Source organism: Balaenoptera ricei, chromosome 16 (assembly GCF_028023285.1).
Source record: "Balaenoptera ricei isolate mBalRic1 chromosome 16, mBalRic1.hap2, whole genome shotgun sequence".
Classification (NCBI taxonomy): Eukaryota; Metazoa; Chordata; class Mammalia; order Artiodactyla; family Balaenopteridae; genus Balaenoptera; species Balaenoptera ricei.
The window spans coordinates 118183623-118209382 of NC_082654.1; the positions used below are offsets into that span (position 1 = coordinate 118183623).

The 25760-nt window shown below is 40.1% G+C and overlaps 1 protein-coding gene across 23 annotated transcripts in view; it reads right to left on the bottom strand.

The window, feature by feature from the left end:
• The window catches only part of ANK3 (ankyrin 3), a 687375-nt gene that overhangs the window by 354347 nt on the left and 307268 nt on the right, over positions 1-25760 (bottom strand). For 19 of the 23 annotated variants that reach the window (XM_059900920.1, XM_059900935.1, XM_059900931.1 and 16 more), the window contains one exon: positions 822-907. The exons of the other annotated variants lie outside the window; for them this stretch is intronic. In XM_059900920.1, coding sequence (XP_059756903.1) covers positions 822-896 — 75 coding nt within the window. In that variant the 5' untranslated portion in view covers positions 897-907. The remainder of the gene's footprint in view (positions 1-821; positions 908-25760) is intronic. 23 annotated transcript variants of the gene reach the window in all.

Consider the following 25760-nt stretch of genomic DNA (forward strand, 5'->3'; position numbering starts at 1 on the left):
ACTTCCTTCTGGAATGGAAATAACGGTATGTGCTTCTTACCAGTATGTTCCAATAGCTAATGTTTATGAAACAACATGATCACAAAAGACAAAAACAGTGCACATACACACAGGCATTATCAAGTCGGGGCAGACTGTAATACAGACAGACACTCAGGGTCCCTAAATGTATTTGTGATTCCCCCTCTTCTTTCCTGCCCTACAAACTTGGTAAGTCTTGGTAGGTTTTCTCTTCCATGTTGATTCTGAAGGCAAATTGTAAATCAGACTAAACTTTCTGTTATATGTTCCACCACTTGGCACCTTTTTACTTGCCCTTCCATTATATCATGCCAGGATATAATCACAAGAGTAATTACTGGGACATAAAGTTATGTTTGGGGGAAAAAAAAAGTTATGAGGCCCTTTTGAAAACGATAAAAGTTGACAACAATTTTCTTATTCTTTTCTAATTTCTCCTAAAAGAAAGGGCGAATCAGGGAAATATTTTCTCAAATATTGTGAGGTGTGGCTTCAGCCAGGTAGATTTCATCCTACTCATTTTTTGTATCTTCTAAGGTAGGGATCAGCAAACCTTTTTGTAGAGGGCCAGATAGCAAGTATTTGGGTTTCTGCAGTCCGGCTGGCCTCTGTCACACCTGCTCGACTTCCCTGCCATAGTGCAAAAGCAGCCAGAGACAGTAGGTAAATGAACGAATAAGGTTGGGATCCAATAAAACTTTATTTGCGCACACTGAAATTGGAACTTGAGGTCTTGTTCATGTGTCACCCAATAGTATTCGTCTTTTGATTTGTTTTTAACCATTTAAAAATGTAAATACCATTCTCAGCTTGCCGGCTGTACAAAATGAGGTTGTCTCCTCTTCTAGGGTCTCACAATGCTGGGGATGTACCATGGTGAGGGTCTCTGAGAAAGAGGGTGAACAGACAGTAGGGTCAAAACTGGATGCGAAGAATGTTTATGTGTATATACACATGTAAGTACACACAGGTGTGAATGAGTGTGCATTTATGTAATACCCATGGAAATCTATCCTTTGCATTTGAACATAGTAACTGTCATTGGAGTGATGGAAAGACATGTTGCTATGGGCATTTTCTATACTGTATACACACAAACTTTCTTTGTGAATTCCCTCATTTATGAATATTTATTGGGCACCTCCTTTATTGAAGTAGCAAAATCCTACACGTGTATTTAAGACACCCAAACTTAACAAGCACTCAGGAGAGTGAGAATGAGTGAGAGCAACTTGCAGGAGTACAGTTGATCCCATCTGCCATTCCATTCAATGGCCATCTGCCCTGGAGTGAGCCTCCAAAAGGTCCACAGACATGCTATTCTCTGTGCAATGCACAGGACAGACACGTGGTTCACTATGTTCTGTTTCCTCCCCTGGGGTGGGGCAGGGCAGAAGAAGCTCTGAAGCCTTCTATTTTATTAGGCACTTACTATTATAGTCTATGTATTTCCTACTAAATTACTTCAGTTCCTCTGCAGAGCAAGGCAGGGGAATAAACAAGTATTTATGGAGTATCTCCCATATTTCTAATAGTGCACTAAACCTAGTGCAAAATTAAAGAGAAAACACATAACCTTTTAAAAAATATATCAGAATCACGATTACAGACTTACATGCTTCTTTTTGCATTATTTTATTACAAGAACGAAACTTGGAGGTTTGTCAATAGTTAATGAACGGTGCGAATTTCCAACAATGATCTGGCAATTGCAGATGGGGAAGCTATGAAAAGAACAAGCTTAGGTCTCAGACCTACAAGAAACTCTATCTGCTCTGAAGGAAAGTGGACTGTCCTTTAAGAAATGTAAGATCGGTTTGCTCCCCTTCTTCTGCCCCCAGCCTCCTCCCTCCCTCCCCACATAAACTAAACTGTTATTCAGAGAAAGGGAAAGCGAGATGGTTTTGGGGATTAGCAGTGAGGAAAGGCCCAAATTTCACCTCAAGGTTGTTATTAAATTCTAGTGCGGATTGGCAGAGATACAGAATTCGGGCCATCTGAGAGCTCTTTGGGAGTCTTGGTCCGGTTCCTAATGAACAGGTGTTGACACGGAAAAAGGCTGCCTGTACGTCGATGCTGCAGGCACAGAGCGCTGCGGGTTCCTGGGTGTCGCCCCATCCTCCCCAAGACCTCCTCCCGCCCCAGGAAACCGTGCACCCAACTCTGCACACCCAGCCACGTTCTGTTCCTTCTGGCAGCAAACCCAATAAAATAAATCCATCAAACGTTTTAAAGTGTTGACTATTCTGCAGATGTGGTGATTTCACAACACTTTACCCCACTTTTAAAAATCCTCTCCAGCACAATCAAATTTCATTTGGGTCCCAGAAAGTTTCAACACGCCCTTGAAAATGTGCTTGTTCATTACAGAAGACACACTATATTAACGATGTCTTAGATGGAAACTGGCCTAAACAGTCTATTCAATGACAATGAAACAGACATCAAAACCTCCAATACAGGGTTTTGTTTTGTTTTGTTTTGTAGCCATGGTAAAATCTAGTAGAATTTGGCCAAAGTCTATATTCCACCAGTGATAATAGTGATAATGGTGGAATTTACTAAATATAAATACCACTGTACTACAGATGTGTAACGTATGCTACCCTGTCAGGGAGCTTATCCATTAGACTGGCAAGAAAAGCACCGAGTCATGCCTGGCAGTTTAACACAGAAGCAATACCTGTGTCTACTTTTAACAGTCATTTTCTAGCCAACAGATTTTTTTTAAAGACTCTGGATCCTACAATTATTCAAGATATAAGAAAGAAATAAGAATGCTGATTCTGCTTCCAACCCAAACTTTTACAAGACTTTTTTACCATGGTGATGTTTTAAAATAAAAACATGATGCTTATTAGAGAAAAATTTCCCTAGTCTTTATGAGTTCTTGCAATTGTTAACAGCAAAACAAAAATCCTAAAGGAACTACTGCATTTCATGATGCCATGTTCTATTAGGGTGGCAATAAAACCAGTCTTTTGCCGTATCACGTCACTCGCAGGATCTCAGTTTCTGGACCAGGGATTGCACCTGGGCTGTGGCACTGAAAGCGCCAAGTACTAACCACTAGACCACCGGAGAAGGCCCAGTTCTGTAGATTTTATAAAGCTCAAAAGCTCTTATTACACAGAGAGTGGCAACAAAAAATACAAATAATCCTGAAATTGTGGCTCTGTAGGGCTTTTTAAAAAGTAATTTTTATTTACTTTTCCCATATCGTTCATACATATTCATTCTAAAAATTTCATATCATGGATTTATAAACAGGAAAATAAAAACCACTTTGCCATCATGGCTTTTCACCTGTTAGAATGGCTACTACCAAAAATACAATTCTACTTCTGTGTATATATAACAAGTGTTGGCAAGGATGTGGAAAAAGGGGAACCTCGTGCACTGTTGATCGGAATGTAAATTAGAAAACAGTATGGAAGTTCTTCAAAAAACTAAAAATAGAACTACCATATGATCCAGCACTTCTACTTCTGGGTATATAGCTGAAGGAAACGAAATCACTATCTCAGAAAGATATCTGCACCCCCACGTTCACTGCAGCATTATTTACAATAGTCAAGACATGGAAACAACCTAAGTGTCTATCAACAGATGAATGGATAAAGAAAATTTTATACTTACACACGCACACACACACACACACACAAATGGAATATTATTCAGCCATTAAAAAAGGAAATTCTGCCGTTTGTGACAACAATGGGTAGATCTTGAGGGTATTACGCTAAATAAAATAAGTCAGAGAAAGACAAATACTGTATGATCGCACTTACATGTGGAATCTAAAAAAAAAAAAAAATCAAACTCATAGATACAGAAAGCAGATTGGTGGTTGCCATAGGTAGTGGGTGGAGGGTGGGTGAAATGAATGAAGGTGGTCAAAAGGTACAAACTTCCATTTATAAGACAGATAAGTTCTGGAAATCTAATACACAGCATGGTAACTAACGTTAATAACAGTGTATCATATATTTGAAAGTCGCTAAGAGAATAGATCTTAAAAATGCTCATCACAAGAAAAAGAATTTGCAACTATGTGAGGTGAGATGCTATCTAAACTTACTGTGGTGATCATTTTGCTATATACACGTATATCCAATCATCATGTTGTACACCTAAAACTCATACAGTGTTATATGTCAATTATATCTCAATAAAACTATAAAAAAATCATATTGCCATCATTCAGAAATAACCACCATTAACATTTTCTTGTATATTCTTCCAAGCCTTTCTTTTTGCATACATGTATTTATATATAATTATCTACCCAAAATATAATCATACAAGTAGAAACAAAATCAGCTTTTAAGTGTATATGTCAACTATATATAATAAACATCCATGAAGCTCAATAATTACTGTTCTATAACTTTTAAATTGTTGTGTAATATTCCACATGATGAATATGCCATATTTAAAAAAAAATCAATCCCCTTTTATTAGACATTTAGATTGCCTTTAATTTGTCCATGAGAGAAACAGTGCTGTAAGTGGCCTTACTCATCACCAGATGAGTTCACACAACCATAGGTAACTTAGGATAAATTTCTAGAGGTAGATTTCTGGAAAGGTAAAACAAATTTGACTTAATGGATAGGCTTAACTGTATTCTTTAGGGACTGATAAAAATGCAGTTTAATTCTATCATCCCATTCCCAACTCGACTTTTATTTTCTGTGTCCAAGAATCTCTCTATTGACATGTTGAGAAACCTAGAGAAATATATTACCTATGCTACCTAAAAAAAGCTATGCTTTCTTTTTACTTATAATTTACCCGCAGATGAGAATTATTTAAGACCCAGACTGTTTCTTAAGCCCAAAGTCAACACATCAATGATCATTTTTACCAATGCCAGATTTTGAATTCTGAACGTATTATGGACCAAAAAACAGCTTGAATCTCTAACGGTTTGAGGCTGTGTAGACAACCAAAATATACACTGACTTAAAAAACAAAAACCTGGGGCTTCCCTGGTGGCGCAGTGGTTGAGAATCTGCCTGCCAATGCAGGGGACACGGGTTCGAGCCCTGGTCTTGGAAGATCCCACATGCCGCGGAGCAACTAGGCCCGTGAGCCACAACTACTGAGCCTGCGCGTCTGGAGCCTGTGCTCCGCAACAAGAGAGGCCGCGACAGTGAGAGGCCCACGCACCGCGATGAAGAGTGGCCCCCACTTGCCACAGCTAGAGAAAGCCCTCGCACAGAAACGAAGACCCAACACAGCCAATAAATAAATAAATAAATAATTAAAAAAAAAAAACAAAAAAACCCTGTAAACAATCAAAATCTTCCTAAGTATTCATAGGAAAAATGGGGTTGCTTTTGATGCGACACCAAAGAACTTAATGTTCTGTATAATCCAGAAAGATGCAGGAAGACTGTTGTATCACAATATTGGTAAGACCAGAGTATTTACACAAAATTGCTGAATTGATAACAGTTGTTCTATAATAATGTACCTGAATACATGAAAGGTTGCCAAAATGGTGTTAATTCTCCCCTCCCCACACTCACAGTTGTTTGGAATTGGTGGTAGGTCTGTTTCTCCACCTTATAAATCTGAGTTGTTCTTGTGACTTACTTTGGTCAAAAGAATGTGGAAAAAGAGCAATGACAGTCCTACACCTAAACCTTAAGAGGACGTTCGTACTTCCATTCTCTCCAGGGACACTGCTGACTCATTATGCCAGCAAGCCTGGGTGAGCCTAAACGATGAGGAGACACATGGGCCTGCCACCCTCACTGCCCCAGCCAAAGCCACCCAAGCCCCAGAAGCAGAGGCACCTAACTGACAAGCAGCTGTCCAAAGACTCCTGCGTGAACCTGCTGGACCCTAAGAACTGCCTAGCTGATCCTAGCCCAAATGGCCTACCCACAGTGAAATAAATGGTTACTATTTTAACTCATTAAGTTTGAGGTGGTTTGCTACACAGCGTAACTGATGCCTTCAAAGTCAGAGAATACAAATTACAAATACTAAGAATTAAAGAGGGATTATCACTGCAAAGCCTACAGACATTAAAAAGATAAGAATATTATAAATGACTTTATGCCAATAAATGGAAAATTTAGATGAAATGGAAACATTTCTCAAAAAAATACAACTCATCAAAATGTACACAAGATTAAAAACTAAAAGTAGAGTTGCCATATGATCCAGCAATTCCACTCCTGGGCATATGCCAGACAAAACTATAATTCGAAAAGATACATGCACCTCTATGTTCATAACAGCACTATTTACAATAACCAAGATATGGAAATAACCTAAATGTCCATCGACAGATGAATGGATAAAGACGATGTGGCATATATATACACAATGCAATACTACTCAGCCATAAGAAGAATGAAATAATGCCATCTGCGGCAACATGGATGGAGACTATCACACGAAGTGAAGTCAGAAAGAGAAAGAGAAATGCCATATGATACCACTTATATGTGGAATCTAAAGCATGGCACAAATGAATATATATACGAAACAGAAACAGACTCACAGACATAGAGAATAGACTTGTGGTTTCCAAGGGGGTGGAGGCGGGTAGGGGAGGGAAGGATTAGGAGCTTGGGATTAGCAGATGCAAACTAGTATATATAGGATGGATAAACAACAAGGTCCTACTGTATAGCACACATAACTATATTCAATATCCTGTGATAAACCATCATGGAAAATAATATATATATGTATAACTGAGTCACTTTGCTGTACAGCAGAAATTAATACAACACTGCAAATCAACTGTACTTCAATAAAATTTTAAAAAAAAACTTACACAAGATGAAGAGGAAAATCTTAAGAGGCTTTTTTTTTTTTTTTTTGTAAAGAAACTGAAATCACATAAAATCATCCCACAAGGGAAACTCCACACACATATGGTTTCCCTAGTGAGTTCCATCTAACATTTAGGGAAGAAATATCAATATTATACCAACTCTTTGAGAAAATAGTGGAGGTAGAGACTCAACTCATTTTACAGGCTAGCGTAACCTTAATACCAAAACCTAACAAAGAAATTAACAACAAAAAATAATACAGAATTATCTCTCTCATGAAGATAAAGGCAAAAATGCCTTAGAAAATATTAGCAAAATTGAATTTAGCAGTGAAGTGGGGTTTATTCCAAGAATGCAAACTTGATTTAACAAGTCAAAAAATATCAAGGAAGAAAATGTATCACAATAACTAATAAAAGAAAAAAATCTATATGATATTTCAACAGGTGCAGATGATTCTTTAAACAAAATTCCAACCACTTACGATATTAAAACAAACCTCATCAAGTTAGAAACAGAAGGAAATTTCCTCAGTATGATTTTTATAAAAGTCGATCAAAGACCTACAAAAGCTATTATTATACATAATAGTGATATATCGAATACTTTCCTACTAAGGGTAAGAACAAGGTTAAGTCTGTCCACTCTCACCACTTCTATTCAATATTATACAGGAGATCTTAGCAGTGTAAGAATGAGGCAAAGAAAAGAAATAAAGTCTTAAAGATTGGAAAGGAAGAGTAAACCTGACTCTTCACAGATGACATGATTATTTACATAGAAAAATGCTAAGGAATTTACAAAACAACTTCTAAAACCAATAAGTGAATTTAGCTTGGCTTCAGAATACAAGATCAATACACAAAAATCACATACACTGGCTGTAAACAATTGGAAAATGAAATTTAAAAAAAGAAACCCACTTTTTTTTAAAAAAATGAATTTATTTATTTATCTATTTTTGGCTGCATTGGGTCTTGGTTGCTGTGCATAAGCTTTCTCTAGTTGCAGTGAGCGGGGGCTACTCTTTGTTGTGGTGCACGGACTTCTCACTGTGGTGGCTTCTCTTGTTGCAGGGCACAGGTTCTAGGCACACGGACTTCAGTAGTTGTGGCACGTGGGCTCAGAAGTTGTGGCACGTGGGCTCAGTAGTTGTGGCTCGTGGGCTCTAGAGCACAGGCTCAGTAGTTGTGGCACACGGGCTTAGCTGCTCCACGGCATGTGGGATCTTCCCGGACCAGGGCTCGAACCTGTGTCCTCTACACTGGCAGGCGGATTCTTAACCACTGCACCACCAGGGAAGTCCCAAGAAACCCACTTTTGAAAGCACCACAATCCATAAAATACTTAGGAATAAATCTAATGAAAGACAGGCAAGACCTCCACATTGAAACTACATTGAAATCATTGCTGAGAGAAATTAAAGATCTAAATAAACGTAGAGATATCCCCCATTCATGGACTGCAAGTCCCAACATTGTTAAAATATCAATTTTCCTCAGATCTATAGAGTCAATGAAATTCCAGTCACAACTCCACCAGGTTTTTTTTTAAATAGACAGGCTTATTCAAAAATCTGTATCAGAATGTAAAGGACCTTTAGAATATCTAAAGTAATCTCGAAAAATTAAAACAAAGTTGGAAGACTTACACTACCTGAATGTAAGACTTACTGTAAACCCACAGTGATCAAGAGATTATGGTACTGGTGTTAAGAGAGACAAATAGATCATTGGAACAGAAATAGACCTGCACTGATACCTTTGATTTATTTATAATAAAGGCACAAGGCAATTCAACAGGGAAACAATGTCTTTTAAACAAACTGAGTAAAACAACCGTGTACCCATATGGATAATAATAACTTCTACCCCCACTTCACACTATACACTAAAAGGAATTCAACTCCACCAGACACTTACAAAGGTCCAACCCACAAAACGTTGCTCATCATTGTTAGTCATCAGGGAAATAAATTAAATCCACCATGAGATACCACTATCATCTCCTAGAAAGGCTAAAATTAAAAAGACTGACACCACCAAATGTTGGCAAGAATGTGCAACAACCAGACCTCTAATACATTGTTAGTAGGGGTGTGAAATTGTACAACCACTTTGGAAACAAAGATTTCCCAGTTTCCGACCTTATGACCTAACAACTCTACTCCCAGATGTTTACACAAGAGACAAAAAAGCACGTGTCCACCCGAGACCTGTGTAAGAATGTTCAAAGTAGATTTATTCACAATAACTTAAAAATGGAGACAGCCCAGGTGTCCATCAACAGGTGAATGGATAAACTATGGTGCGTTCATAAAGTTAATATTCCTCAGCAACAAAGAGCAACAAACTACTGTTATACACAACATCACAACACCACATTGAGTCTCCGACACATACTGCTGAGTGAAAAAGATCAGAACAGTAGTTGCCTCTGGGAGTGGCTGAGAAGGGGCATGAGGGAATTTTCTGGGGTGACAGTGATGGTTGACATCTCAACAAGGCTCACTTGTAAAAATTCATCAAATGGTACATTTGCATTTTCGGCACTCCACTGCGTGTACATCTTACCTAAAAAAAGTAAACACTGATCTCCAGTTAGTTGTACTGATGTCAACAACTTACTTTGAAATGCATTAATAAAAAATAAGATGGATTGATAGGTGGATAGAGAAATTGGTAGATGGATATATAGGTAATAAAACAAATACAGCAAAATGTTAATTGTTGAGTCTAGATGGTGGGTAAATGGGTGTTCATTGTACAATGTTTCAACTTTTTTATATATTTGAAAATTGTCTTAATAGCGTGTTGGAGAAAAAGTAACTGCTGCTACACAGTAGACAACTTTTGTTTCCATACAATTTTCACATACAAGAGGTTACTTTCTTACAATCCTGTAAGATAGACAAGGCTGGCATCATTAATTCTGTTTTACAGCTGAAAAAACTGTCTCATAAAGGACCTGTTTAAAGTGTCAGGGCGGTAAATAAAAAAGTTGTAGTTTAGAGAACGTCAAATATTTTTGTAAAGGGTCAGATAGGAAATATCTTAGGCCATACAGTCACTACTGAACTCTGCTTTTGTAGCATGAAAGCAGCCATGGACAATTTTGAAATAAAAAGACATGGCTGTGTTCCAATAAAACTTTATTTACAAAAATAGGCAGAGGCCAGATTTGGCCCATAAGTTATAGTTTGCTGATCCCTAGGCTAGTTCAAGTTTTCTCATTACAGAGGGTATAGATAAAAGGATTGATTTTAAAGCCAGACTGACCTGTGTTTTACTTACTACATGGGATTATTATAACAATTAAATTAGAAAACGCTTATGAAGTAACTAGCATAGTGCCAGTTTTATAGTGGATATTCAATAAATGTTGGTTTTTTTCATGACCTTGCCTTTTTCTTATTCATTATTTTTGCCACTACCCCTCAGGGCCTGGATAAATTACAATAAGAAAACAAGCTGCTTAATGTTGCTCAACCAAACTAATCAAGCATAGCAGACCTTTTATTTAGGAAATCTATACCAGTTGCACTGTCAATGGAAATGCATCATTTTTCCTGCATTTTCTAGGATAACCTTCACACAAAAATGCACTGAGAGCCCCTCAGGTTTTCTGCTCTGTTTAAACACATGGAAGTCCCACTTACCACCCCTCACTCCATATTTGAGTGAGTAAGTTGGTTGAGTTTCTCTCAGGCCATTTCTCCAACCTGCTTGATTTCACTTACTTCTTGTTGCCCAGCTATGTTATTTGTACCCAAAATCCCACTGAAAATCAAGTTTTTCCTTAAGCGCCTGGTGCCTCTACATCTTTTGATATTTGGCCTCTCTCCAAACACCTTGAAGCAACTGAGGCAGCAAAACGCTAGTGATACTTGTAATGTATTCCCTTCTACAGAACTGTGCAGGTGCAAATTATCCAACCATCTCTTAATTATTTAGCATATCAATGGGCAAAGCTGCAAGAATATAGCCAAGCATTAGGTTACAAGCGAAAAGCCATCTTCTGCCTTCTTTAAAATGGCTTACAAAATATTGTAATACCATCAAAACAATAACAGATCTATTCAGTGAGCATTTACTATGTGCCAGGCACATTGTTAACCATTTCATTCCTCCATTCATTCATTCCTTCATCAACATGTAGGAAATACCTACTATGTGCCAGGATTTACATAAACTATCTAATGAATCCATACCCAAATTCAATAAGGTAGGTATTATGATTCCTGTCTTACAAATTGTGTAAACTGAGGCTAAAAGTAATTAAATTACTTTGCCAATGTCCCATGGCTGGGCATGAGAGAGCCACTATCTAGCACACACGGAACATTCTGGAGACTTTTGGTAACTACTGCGAATGTGCATTTAAAATCACTTGTTTCCTGTGTTTCTGTAATTGCTTTGCCCTTTTCTGGTACATCTGTCCTGTATCTGCCACTTTATTAGCTCGGTGAAGGACTGGACCAGGAGGCTCCCTTCCATGCCCATCCTCCGAATCTCCCACACTGCTCTGCGTGCAGCCCAAGGTCAATAACGTCTGTGAGGCTAACCCTCATCCGCCACCACCATCTGTTCAGCTCACTTTCCAGCATGGGCCCCACCTGATGTTTTCTCATTTTATTCCCAGCTTCTCTAGAATTAAACTGTGGAAGGCGATAGAGTCAGGGACTCCCTCTCCTCTGAAACACTTTAAACCCGTTGAACGTGGCCAATGATACTTGAACAGTCAACTACACTGCTCAAGTTTTCTCACTGTAACAAAGAATGACTGGAAGAGTGAGTGAAAAGGAGTGAACACATCAGTCTATAAACTTTAAAGAGTATGCAATTTCAAGAGATACTTCCTCCCAGTGGATATGAACCAGACACACCGGTCCCTGCAGCCTCTTGCTGAAGCATTCCTCCTGGACCTGAGGTTTCCTCTCTTTCTTTCTTTGCTTTCTTCCCCTAGCCAGGCTTTTATACCAACTCAGAGCCTTCTGGGTAAAGACTCCACCTTCTCAGATGTGCTTCTGAGATCAGCTAATAACACTGGGAACGTGAACTAATTAACAACAGTAAGGGGTTCAGAAAACAAACACGCACGGAGCAATGCTATTATTATGTGGCTTCTGCCTAACTCTCCAGTCTTCGTTAAGCAAGCAGCAATGTCAACATATCTAGGTAAGAAGGCCAAATAAAATCTGTGCTGCAAGTTGCCAGCTGGGTTCAAATTCCTCTTTCCTGAAACGATAGACATAGCTACTGCTGCAGTGAGGGTTGCAGCTGATTTCTCCTTTTAGTTGGATTTTTTCTGAAGTGTCGGATGGTAACTAGACTTGTTACGGTGATTGTTTACGCAATGTATACAAATATCAAATCACGGTGCTGTACACCTGAGACTAATACAGTGTTATGTCACTTACGCCTCAATAAAAAAATTAAAATTAAAAACAGTCTCCCTTTACTGCCCTAGCCATGCAGTCTCATTTTGCATCGCTTGAAAGTTTGGTTCATGAAGCTTCTCACCAACCCAAATAGCACTTTCTCCAGTTCCAGGACGACCAAAAGAAAATGACAGTATTATTTTTACCTTTCTCATCAGCTGGTATTAGTGGCTCCTTTCTGAAATGAATTTACTACAAACATCCTTGCATATATCACATTGTCCAGAATATCAGTCTATTTGTGTGCTACTTGTTCAAAACAAAACAAAACTGAGTTCTTTTCTGATTAAGTATAAGTATATAAAGGCTTTGGCCTGATTTACTTTCCATTGGTTAGCTACTGAAACTGAAGTTTAGGAAGTAGCTTTTGTAAAGGAGTTTGGCTCCTTCTCTGTCCCCTTTGCAGACCCAGCCTGCTTTCCCATGGAATATCAGAGTCCTTCCATCCTGAGCCTTCCCCTCTTCCCACTCAAGACCATCTCGTCCACACCCACTGCTTCAGCTATCCCCTACATTAGATGACGCCCAGCCCAGACCCCTTCTCTGAGCTCCCAACCCCCAAACTCAACTGCCTATTTGACACCTTCCCTGGGATGTCTCAAACTAATAACATACAAGAGTAAGCACACGATGTGCCTCCCCTAAGTCTGCCACCGTTCCTTTGCTCAGACAATGGCACCATCATCCATAAGACAGAAGCTTCTGCCACCTCCCTTAGGTCTCCTGGTCCAGCCACTCTGGCCTCTGTCAGTCTCTCTGTCACCCCTCCTACTTCCCCTCTTCACCTAGATGATGTCTCCTCATCCTTCAGGTATCAGCTCAAATACTACATCCTTGATATCCTGACCAAGCCAACTCATTTCCTCATAGGTTTTATAGTATCACCTCCCTTCAAAGCACGAGTCAGAGATGCAAGTTTCCTTTTTGTGCTTATTTGATTAATGTCTGAATTCTTTACACCAGGTTGTTAGCTCCACAAATGAGGGGGGAGGGGACAATGTCTGTTTTTGTTCAAGTTGTAATTCCATAGAGCTTAGAGGGCTTGACACTTACAGGAGCGTCTCATTAAACGTCTGTTGGAAGGAAGGCAGGGAGGGAGGAAGGATGGAAAAAACCAATGAGAATATTTGTGTTTATCAAACTTTGGTTGGTATAGCAGATACCACCTAGATGGTGTCCATACAATTTCCATTTTCCTGCTGAGTGCATATCTTGACTACCTTTCCTGCCTCCTTGCAGCTGGGTGAAGCCATGGGACTGAGAATGGAAACGGATGAAGATTGATGTGACATACAGCACCTCCAGGCCTGGCCCTTTACAACTTCCCACACCGCCTTTGCCCTCCTCCCTCCCTCGCTTCTGGTGGCTGTTGACCAGCTACCAAGGATCCACTGATGGACTCCAAGGGCCTGGGTGATGGGATCCCAAGCTGTTCTGCAAGTAACTGCACAGCCCCTGCACCAAGCCCCACCGGACTGTGATGTGGGCCAGAAAGAGACCCTTACTGTATCAGATTTCAGGTTGTTTGGTTAGCCGTTAAGCTATGCCAATTCATAGGGTTCAGAAGAGACAAGATAAAGCAGTTCTCACCCTCTGTCTGTGAATTTCCTTATGTAGACTATTTTGCTTTTCTCACTGGGAGGAAAGTTATGCTACGTTTAGGGTTCAGAAGGTAAATATGTTTCAATGTGAAATATACAATTGGTTAGCAATAACTGTACTTTCTGGTCAGGGCAACCTAAACAGAGAAATGTTAAAATCCTCTCTGCCAGATAAAGCTGGGCTATTAAGGATAAAGACATTCTGTTTTCTTGCTGGTTCTTTTGTGTGTATGAGATAAGAATAACAACAACTAAAAAAGCAGCACTTCTAACAGAGCCATCTTGGGGAGAAGGGACCAGTTTAGAGGTGGCCTGCTTCTGATACTCAGGAGGGGTGGGCACGGGGAACACTGGAATGGAGCTGGACCCTAGCTGGGGGGTGAGGCACCTGAGTGCAAGTCTTACCAACCTTGTGACATCTGAATATGAATGAAGACGCGGAAGCTGTTCAGAGAGTAGATCATAAAAGTTTTCATCACAGGAAAAAACAATTGTAACTACATTTGACCCTTGAACATGGGTTTTTGCATGGGTCCACTTATACGTGGATCTTTTTTTTTTTTTCAGTATTAAGTACTACAGTACTACACAATCCATGGTTGGTTGAATGTGCAGACGCAAAACCACAGACACAGAAGGCTGACTATAAGTTACAAGCTAATTTTTGACTTTGGGGAGGGTCAGTGCCCCTAACACCCACATTGTTCAAGGGTCAACCGTATATGAGATGATCGATGATAACTTATTGTGGCAGTCATCCTGCGATATATACAGACATCAAATCATCACTTTGTACACCTTAAACTAATACAAAGTTATATGCCAATTATATCTCAACAAAACCGGGGTTGGGGGTAGAAGCCACAGCATACTAGCGATGACCCCAGATTCCAGAACCAGACTGCTGCGCTTGAAGCCCAGAGCTACCACTAACTAGAAGAATGGCCTCAGACACGTGACTTCACCTCTCTGTGCCTGTTTCCACATTTCTAAAACGTGGAAATGAGGATATAGAAGAAACTACTCATAGTGTCTTTATGGAGATAAAATGAGTTAGTATTTGTAAAGCACTTATCCCAGTAAGTGCTATGTAAGTATGAGATTAAAAAAAAAAATAGACTGAGAGCCAGGGCAATGAATCTCAACTATGTACCATCTACTTATAATGGGTCCTAGAGTTCTTCTGGAAGAGAAACTAGTACTTTTGAATCTCTCAAAGGCTTCTGAGCACCACAGAAGAACCAAGAGAGGGGGATTCCTCACTGACTGCTAGTTAGGAAGCATTTGGGGAGATGCTGGTAGCCACCAGGCAGATAAACTATGCAAACGTTTAAAACTCTCACCGTCAATTATTACCCAGCTATTGGGAAGACTGAGCCATACCAGGTCCCTGAGAGCTGATACTGTCTCTTACTTTCCCCATGGTATCCCCAGTGCTGATTATTGCACCTCCACAGAGAAGATGTGTAACAAATATTTAACTGATTGGTTTTGTCTCTCTAAGGACATCGAAACTTTCTATTTAGGAGTATGATTATTTTAACGTGCCTATCTTATCTCTCTCTCAAGTCACTTGAAGGCAGATTCCATACCTCATCTGTCTTTTCATTCTCACTTAGCACAATGTCTGGTACATAATAGAGACTCAATATACAATGTGAAAGAATTAATGAATCAATAAAGGGATGGATCATCCATTGTCAACTCATTAATAGTCTTCCTCTGCCATTTGTGAAATTGTAAAATCTGAGTTTATAAAACTGAACGGCGAAGTACAAAATAATCACCACTTTCTATGACACCAAGCTTGAGCCCTTTTATAAAGGGGATTGTGGCAATTCTAGCCACTTCTTTCTCCCTAGAGTTTTATGACCTTGAATGAAAACTTAATTTTAGCCAATTTACTAGAAGGCATATGAGTTCAAAAAAGAAGTCTATTTCGTCTTCTGAAGTTACGCCACACAGTACACAAGTAATGAATTCATGATACGTGAAAGTAGTGGCTACCATGTTGCTTTAGGTCTGTATCTGGAATACTTCCACGCCAAGTTCCTAAGCTTAAGCTCAAAGAACAAGTTTTGAACAGATGATAGATAAAATCTTTATTATATTGACAAGCTTCTCATCTAGCTCCCAGGGTCATTATTAAGTAACTCTCCTTTTCTTTAGAGACAGTATAAAAATCTGTAAGACCCATCACTTGAATTCCAAAACAACATCGTTCACCAGCAAATATCACACTAACTTTGGGGAAATCTAGGAGATCTTGCAAAATAAAATAAAGTACATGATTCTGCAAAAGTATGGAAGAAAAGCAATTTTATTTCCAAAAAAGGAGTTGAAATGTTTTATTCAGAATGACAGAGTATTTAATAAATATTTAATAAATGGAATAGGATATACTCAAGTGCTAATAATTCATAATGAAAATTGAGCACCAAAGGAAAAATTGACTTTATATAGGCACTATGATTTTGTCCCAAATTTTTAAAATCTTTGTATTTTGAGAAAGAAAAGATGGTTTCTATTATTCTCACAACACAGAAAATATGTCATTTTAACTTAGCAACATTTATACTCATCATGTAAAACATGCCAACAAGAGATGTGTTCTGCTGAGTAGATACAATCCTATTCTCAGCAAGTCCCCAAACGTACCTCCTGCTGGGCAGGGACACACTGAACTGTAGCTTCTTTGTGTTCAGCCACTGAATGCATTTCCCACCCTCACGTGGAGTAGACTCCAGAATATAACGGGACTCCACAAATCCTCAACTATTTCTCAGAAGTGTACAAGGTTACTTATTTAATAGAGATTGATCTTCAGTGCAATTTAGCAAACACAAGCCATACCCACAAATAACTACAGTAAAAGACAAGACCTCATAAGTAATTACAAAAAGAAAAGGTGGTACAAACAAGGGAGATCGCCTTTGAAGATCAGGGAAGGAAGCCACCGTGAAGGAATGGGCTTTGGAAGGTGGGTAGGGCTTACGTTAATATACCTTCTCTCCCACATGCAATGGGCTACTGCAGAAAGACCGATGGTGTAATAATGCTGGTAGAAATCGTACGCATCAAAATTGTGTATGTTCAACAGGATGGTGAACGAGACTGCTTCAATATGCCCCCAGCCGGGAGAAAAAGTCACTGGCAACCACGTGTTAGAGACCTAAGCAGCATTTGTAAAGGGAGTGTCTGAGAGCCAGTTCTGACGTCCTGGTTTACTTCTTGCCTCTAGACCGTAAGAGACTAGAAAGGTTGAGAGGAGGCAGTTGAAGATTAGAGGGGAATCCTTTGGAGAGGTCAGTATGCTCTGAGTTTCCCGACCCACCCACCCCCAATGACTGGGAGAGCAGAGTCAAGGAACCGCCTTGCAAGTCTGCAACGTCAGGGGCCGGGTGAGTCTCCATGCGAGCGGCTGTGACTTTGGATGGAGGACGCAGGCAGGGAAAGAGCCAGGCTGCACTGGCCGCTGCCCACGGTCCCCTGTCCCACCTGCAGCAGAGCCCAGGTGTTTCTCGTGATTAGTTGTGGGCCACGGGGATGAAAAGACTCAGCCCAGAGCTACTGAAAATCCAGTGCAAGAGGGCTCCCGGAAGAAGCTGCAGCCCTCCCGTAGTCCCAGAGGAGAAGGAAGGCAAAATGAGAGCCCAGCCCGGGGCATGGGAAGTGCGGTTGAACGTTTTCAAAGCGGACCCCCTAAAAACTCCAAACAGAGGCAGCCCTGATCATCTGCAAAGCTTTTCAAAGAGAAGAGCCTTTAAACTCCTCGTGAACAGTCAGGGGGAACCACTGCCAGATCTCATCAGGGGTAATGCCTCTTCTCCTTCCATGTGCTCTAACGCCAGAATGGCTACGAGCTGGCTCAGCGAGCGGGGGAGGGGAGGGAACCAAACTGGGAACCAAACCCCCCCCCACTTCCATCCATGCTGCAGGCTTCCACTCAGGCTGGAGCCGGAAGGAGGGAAGGGCTTTCGCTTCCAGTGAAGCTCCAAGGTTTTAAATTATTACTATATTCGAATGAACCTATTAATTTCCTAAATGTGAGTATTCCTGTGATAGAGAGTGACCCCAAAAAGTCATGGAGTTTGTCCTAATATTTTACCCAAGCAGCAAAGGAAATAGCACCTCAGAAAAGATTTTACTGGGCAAGTAGGGGCATTGAATAGAGTTGTTTCTGATTCATGAATCCTGCTCATTCAAATACTGGACATACTCCGTCGACAGGTGAATGGATAAAGAAGATGTGATACATATATACAATGGAATATTACTCAGTTATCAAAAAGAATGAAATAATGCCATTTGCAGCAACATGAATGCAACTGAGATTATCATACTAAGTGAAGTCAGAAAGACAAATAGCACACGATATCACTTATATGTAGAATCTAAAATATGACACAAATGAACCTATCTGCAAAACAAACAGACTCACGGACACAGAGAACAGACTGGTGATTGCCAAGGGGGAGGGGGTTGGGGGAGGGATGAAGTGGGAGTTTGGGGTTAGCAGATGTCAACTTTTATATATAGAATGGATAAACAACAAGGTCCTACTGTATAGCACAGGGAACTATATTCAATGTCCTGTGATAAACCATAATGGAAAAGATTTAAAAAGAATATATATATATATAAAACTCAATCACCTTGCTATACAACAGAAATTAAACACAACATTGTAAATCGACAATATTTCAGTAAAAAAATAAACAAATTTCGGAAAAAATACTGGACACACATGTAGCTTGGGCTACAGTAATCATAATTTATATTTTGGTTTTCTTTTAAGATAGAAAATACATAAAAATGACCACCTACTGTTGCATGCCATTACACAGGTAAATCTTACAAAATATTATGTTAAGTGAAAGAAGCCAGATGCACGCATATCTGTGAATACACTAAAAACCACTGCACTGTACATTTTCAATGGGTACATTGTGTGGTATGTGAATTATATTTCAAAAAAGCTGTTTGTAAAAGCTGGACATAAAAGAGGACAAACAATATATGACTCTAAGTTCTAAAGCAAGAAAATTCCGTATCGGGGGTGCTTAGTGAACAGGCATGGGGGATTGACTGGAAAGGGGCATTAGGAACATTTGGATGTGATGGAAAAGTTCTCTATCTGGGCTGCACAATCAGATAGCCATATTTTAAATGTATTAATTTTTTTTTAATTAAATTCATTAAAATTTAAATTTATTTAAAATTTTAATTAACTAAAAGTTCAATTCCTCAGCCACACTATCCCCACTTCAAATGCTCAACAGCAACTCAGGGCTCGTGGCTACTGTATTGGAAAACACAGAATAGAATTTTTTTATCATTGCCGAAAGTGGAATTGGGCAGCGACATTGTATATCTTGATTTCACTGGCAGTTGTGTGGGTCTCGTATGTCACAGCTCACCAAACTAAACGCTTAAAATGGGATATTTTAACATATATGTGTGTGTGTGTGTGTGTGTGTGTGTGTGTTAATTACACCATAATAAAGTTGACTTAACGATACTTTTTGAGAGAAAATGACCCTGACAGAGTAACTATGAAGGGAAGTAGATGCAGTTACAGAAAGGATGTCTTTGAGAAGTGACAAGGTAGGGCAGATCTTTTGAGAAGGCAGGAAGATTTGTGTAGGACATCTTGCAGCACACAGCAGACTGAAAACAGCGTCATTCCCTGAACAGAGGTGAGCGGGCAAGAGGGAGTCTGAGACCTAGAAGAGGCCTTTGGAGAATATGCATATTCAGGGGAAAAGTAGGCCCTGGAAGAGAGCTGTTAGACATAAAGGTTCTGGAAAGTGTCTTGAAGAAAAAATGAATCACTAGGCTGAGATTTGGGTGGTTTGAGAGCAACTTCCCCGGGGCCAGCAGAGAAAACTGAGTGCCTCAAGGGTTACAGAAAAAGTCATCGACGCAGCCAGGGTCTGAAACATGGAATAAAAACACCTGTAGAAGTTGATCTGTCTGTCAAGCTAGTTTAATAGTGCAGGCCTGCTTCCTGGGAGCACGAGCTTTCTGGATAGGGTTGGTGTTTTGAATAATTGTTTTGAACTCAAAAGCAGATGTCTGGGCAGGCATTGTTTGCAGGAGGTTGTGGCTCCAACGGATCCAGAAAAAAGATGGAAGTGAAAGGCTGATGTGCCACCTATGACGTGGTCAGCATCCTGCAGAAAGAGTGATGAAAACCTAGGTGAACTTCGGTGGTTTTCATGGAAAGTTTGCTGGTACTATGGGGCGGGGGGCAGGGGGAGGGCATTGGGCAGGCAATACGGCGAGTGGATGATGCCACAACAAAAAAAACAGAAATAAATCAGATCCTACTCCCTATAGAGAATTTTGGGAGAAGGAATTTTGAGAAAATGAGCACCAGTGTCTTTTTCTTGAATACCCTTAGACCATTTTCACCTGCCTAGTAAACAGGCATTCATGTATGTATATCAAGATAATCACTCAAAAGAAAACTCATGCATTTATTAACTACAGTGGAAAGGGTCTCGTAAAACTTGTAGATACTTTGACGGCACATTGCAATCCTGTTGTCCTGAAGTGAAAACACCTGTCTAGTTATCACCTGCTATTTGTGAGGCCCACATCTAAGGAACAAGCAAGGACTGGTGATTTTCTCTCTGGAGTGTCTGTGTGGTCTGTTCCTTCTCCTTCAATGATCACAGCCTTAGTTCTGACTCATCATTTGCAAGGTGCGTTATGACAGTAGTCTCCAAGCTGACCTTCTTACGTCCAACCCCACCCTCCTGAAATGCAGCTTCCAGATCACAGCACAGCAGTCTGTCTGAAGCATGATTCTGACCACACTTAAAGCTCTGTCCACTCTTTGACCCTCACCAGATCCTCAACACACACACACACCACACTGATTCACACCTCTTAGCTTTCACTCTTCCCATTGCTTCTGCCTGGAACACTCTTTCTACGTCTCATCCTGTGGTTAACTTTCCCTCATCTGTTAAACCTGAGCCCGGATATCATTTCCTGGGGAAGCCTTCCCTGAACCACTAGGCTGGCCAGGTACCCTTTTTCTTTGCTCCCATAGCTGCACTTAATGCAATATTAGCATGGTCTGTTTAGGTCTGCTCTAAACTTCTTAAAGGAAAAATGTATTTTATCCATTTAAAAAAAATAAATAAATTTATTTATTTATTTTTGGCTGCATTGGGTCTTCGTTGCTGCACACAGTCTTCGCATTGTGGTGGCTTCTCTTGCTGCGGAGCACGGGCTCTAGGCACATGGGCTTCAGTAGGTGTGGCTCTCTGGCTTCAGTAGTTATGGCTCACGGGCTCTAGAGCGCAGGCTCACTAGTTGTGGCGCACGGGCTTAGTTGCTCCGCGGCATGTGGGATCTTCCCGGACCAGGGCTCGAACCCGTGTCTGCTGCATTGGCAGGAGGATTCCTAACCACTGCGCCACCAGGGAAGCCCTGTATTTTATATCTTTTGTACTTAGCACCTAAACTACTGATGATCTAGATACAATTTAAAAATCTAAAAGCACAGTAATATTGTCAAAAATTATAATAAAAACAAGGTTGCCAAATTTAGCAAATCACTTACGGGACTCCCAGTTAAATTTGAGTATCAGATAAACAACAAATAAATATTTTGTATAAGTATGTCCCAAATAATGCATGGACATGCTTACACTGGAGAATATTATGTTTTAACTGGAATTCAAAAATATCTGGGTGTTCTGTATTTTACACTGCAACTCTAAATAGAAATTTTCAGAGAACTGAAAAAATTATTTTAGTGCTCTTTATGTAGGGTGACCTTTTCAGAAGTATGAAGTACCCTGAGTTTCATAACGTTCCATCTTCTTAAACCGATCAAAACCCATGCTCTAAAGCCACATTTTTATTAAGTCTTTCAAAGGTAAAAATGTTAGAGCTGTATTTATAATCTCTATCAGGGGAAAAGAATCCTCTCCTAAGTGTTTTTAATCTGAAAAATAAAGTACGATGAATTAAACTGTATTTCATTATTTATTATGTAATTTAATTTTAAATTAAAGTTAAAATTCTCAATTTGATTATTTCAAAGAGCTAATGTGTGAATTCAATCTTCTACTGAATATAAACATCTGTGTTCTCAAACTAAGTGTAAAGTTTTGGAAACATTTATCAATGTCTCACAAGCTCTAAAACACATCCTTTGAAAAGAGATGAATTTAATAGAAAAAGCACTGGGCCAGGAGTTTGGAAATCTCAGTTCAGGCTCACCTGGGTCATTAGCTTGAAATGTGAACTTGGGCATGGCACGTAACCCATTCTCTCCATCTATGAAATGAAGAGGGATTTGTAAATGATTCCAAAAGCCCCCTTCTCCAACTCTACCCGTCTATAACTGGAGGAAGCCAATGCCATGAGACCTGGTAGGAAGGAATGAGCACAGACTGTAAGTCCGCGGACCTGGGCTGCTCCTGAGTCTGCTGGGAAACTTTCATATATAAAGTACACCTGCCCTCCAGGACTGGCAAGAAATCTCCACGCACCCTAGTCCTTATGTCACCGAGCTGCCATTCTCTCTTGGGCTCGTCTCACTTTTCAAATACGACATCACCGAAAACAAGGGACCACTGGAAGCAGAGTCTGCATCAAGATGGCAGGTGCCCTCTTGGTCTGTTCCTTGCAGGGGGAAACAGAGTCCCTTCTGCCTACCACAGCCTGCTTTCTGATTTCAGATTTTTGGTTCAGCCACCTGCCTCTTTTAAAGACAGACTTCTGGAAGGAACCCCTACCTTCTGGGAAGGTGCTTTGCCTACTTTCGCAATGAGGTAGGCCTCAGGAAAATCACAATATCAGAATACAACATAATAACCCCAGTGTCCTTCTGTGAAGGTCATTCTGTTACATCTCCCCTCTCTGAGCCTTGCTTTTCTCTATACATCTTAGCATGTATCTTCTAACAGCCATTATCCTTGCTTTGCCATTAGGATTTCAGCCTCAGCTGCAGGAAATCAGTCAACGGCGTCTCTCTACCAAAACTGAGCGTCTTACCTGGACCGTCTCTGACTAACATGTCCACCTTGACACCACTGAGCAGAATGTCGAACCGGGGCAGCTCTGTTCAGACACCGTAGGGAAGACCTAGCGAGCAGACTCGGAAAGGCGCCCAAAGTGGGTTGATTCTCTAAACACCAGAGAGGCATATTTTATCACCCAGCGTATTAAATGTCCACATGAGGCTATGTGAAGGCGGAATAAAATGCTATACAAATCACTGGTATATTCACCAGCATTTTACTGTGAAAACACCATGTTCTAGGAGCCCGGAACACAGAGAGCATCTGTCCTCAAGATGAAAAGCACCGGAGACAGAAGAAACTTTATGAACAAGCATCAAAAGAGAGGAAATGACCCCAGCCTTATTACTACTGTCTTTCCTCTTCAGAGTGTGGATGGTACAAGCTAGCGGTACAATTGCTGGTCAGCCTACTGTAGGGATACAGTGAACACCCAGAAGAGAGGAAACAGGTGTTCTGTGAAGCAAGCATGTAGGAGGAAAACTTTTGCAGGACAGTATTGTGCCGTGTATTAGTCTGGATCAAAATGAACTGTTCTCTGAATCTGACATTCCTTCCCCCCTCTAAATGAGCAGTTATTTACACATAAGGCACAGATTCTGAGGTATAAATAAAACTGTAGAAAGCTTTAATAACGTACCTGGCCATCTCCAGACTTGGTGAGAGAAGGAGATGATCTCTTTCCCAAAAGGGAATAAAAGGTTATAGTTTGATGGTTCCTCAAAAAGTTAAACACAGAGTTACCATATGACCCAGCAATTCCACCACTAGGATTTCACTCCTAAAGAAGTGAAAACATGGATTCAAACAGATGCTTGTATGTGAAATGTTCCTTGCAGCATTATCCACAATAGCCAAAAGGTGGAAACAATCCAAGTGCCCATCAACTGATAAATGGATAAACAAAATGGGGTACAGACATGCAATGGAATACTATTCTGCTATAAAAAGGAATGAAATTCTGGTTTGTGCTACAATACGGATGAACCTTGAAAACATTATGGTCAGAGAAATAAGCCATGTTCAAAAAGATAAGCATAGTATGATTTCACTTACATGAAATATCTAAAATAGGCAGATTCATGAAGACAGAAAGTAGATTAGAGGTTACCCGGGGCTAGAGAGAGAGGGCAATAGGGAATTATTGCTTAATGGGTACAGAGTTTATGTTTGGAGTAATGCAGAGGTTTTAGAAACAGACAGTCGGATTACTTTTACAACATTGTGAATATAATTAGTGTCACCGAATTGTACACTTAAGGTTACAATGGCAAATTTTATGTTTTATATATTTTATCACAAGTTTTACAATGGGGGGGGGCTCTTCTTTAATAATATGGGCCTGGCAAAGCGGGTTGGGGCGTGGTTAAAACCTCTCAGCGCTCCATGCGATTTAGTGACACAGGTGGAGAGCGAAGAGGGGCATTTGCGCCACCTACTGGCCTTTGGGATTACAGAAATCAGGTCTTGATTTCTCAAGGGAAAATTCAGTAAGGAGGGGCTCTGACAGAGGAAGTGCAGTTATACCGGGGGGGTGGGAACCTCTGCAGATGCAACCGTGGCATGGTCCTGTGACCTCACCTTTCTCTTGGGTAGCACCCCTCAAGCCCTCACTCGAAGGGGATAGTTAAGTGAAACCCTGTCGCTTATGCGGAGCAGACACTCAAGACATATGTAAACAGGCACAAGTCATCCCAAGAGACTTTAAAAAAATACATTGTTAAAATCCAACCTCACTCTCACATTGTAAACATAGCACCTGTGCCGAAATTAAAACTTGGTTGTTCTAATCAAGTTGCATCAGTCAGCTCTATATTTAAAACCCACAAGCATCAATTAATTTAGCGGGCACACCGGTGGCCAAAAGGAGAGTTTGTTGAAATGTGGCTTTTGTTTAGAGGGCCCAGATCCCAAAGTGGATTGTTAGAACTAGATAGTAAGAAAATATAGAAGGGCTTGGACAAAAATTCATTGTGGATATGACGGAGCAGGGTTTTGGAAACGGGTTGGGTTTTGGTGATGAAGAAGACATCCACTTTCAGGCTCTGATCACTGCTTGGAATATTTTTTAAATGTTGACTTTGTCTTGCTTTTCATTTTGAATAACTTCTACCAAAGTCCCCCCTGCCCCCCTCCAAACAATTCTCCCTTCGATAACTTTTGACTATGGTTTAGAGCCACAGAAGCCTGGCTACTAAAAAGCCACAAGGAACATTCTCTCTCTTGCTTGCTCTTTTTCTTATCTGCTGACCATCTCCTACCTACAAAATTATTCTGTTTTCACCTGTGATTAGCAATATGAATTTTAATTGAGAAAGACTGCTCTAAACTTTGGGTGATTTGCCAAGAGATCCAGACCCTATATGCTCTCCAAGTTACTTGAAATAATCATAGATATCTGCTTAAAATCCAAGACTGGGGGCAAGAGGTAGAACATCTTTTTATAAGATTCTTAACTTTTGTATTTCACTTCTACTTGAATTTAGTAACAGATTATTTTATTCATTTCTAAGTCACAAAGCTTGAGCAAAACATTTTCCTTTCGCCTTTCCTTAATTTGCTTCATAAATATAATTTTTTCCCCTCCTAATCTGTAATGGCTTTTGTACAGCTGTTGCAATAAGGGAAGTTTTTAAAATGCAAATAGGCAGTAGGTGTATTGCACAAGCTAATAGAGAGAGCTTTGCCAAATATTAAAAAAAAAAAATCTCAAATAATCACACTGACTAATAGAATATAAAAAGCTTACCCTGAAGTGATTTTCAGTGACTTTAAAACCTGAAGACTTTGTTTCACCTCTCATACATAAGGAAAAACAGAATATATACTCTCCAAATCAGAACAGTAT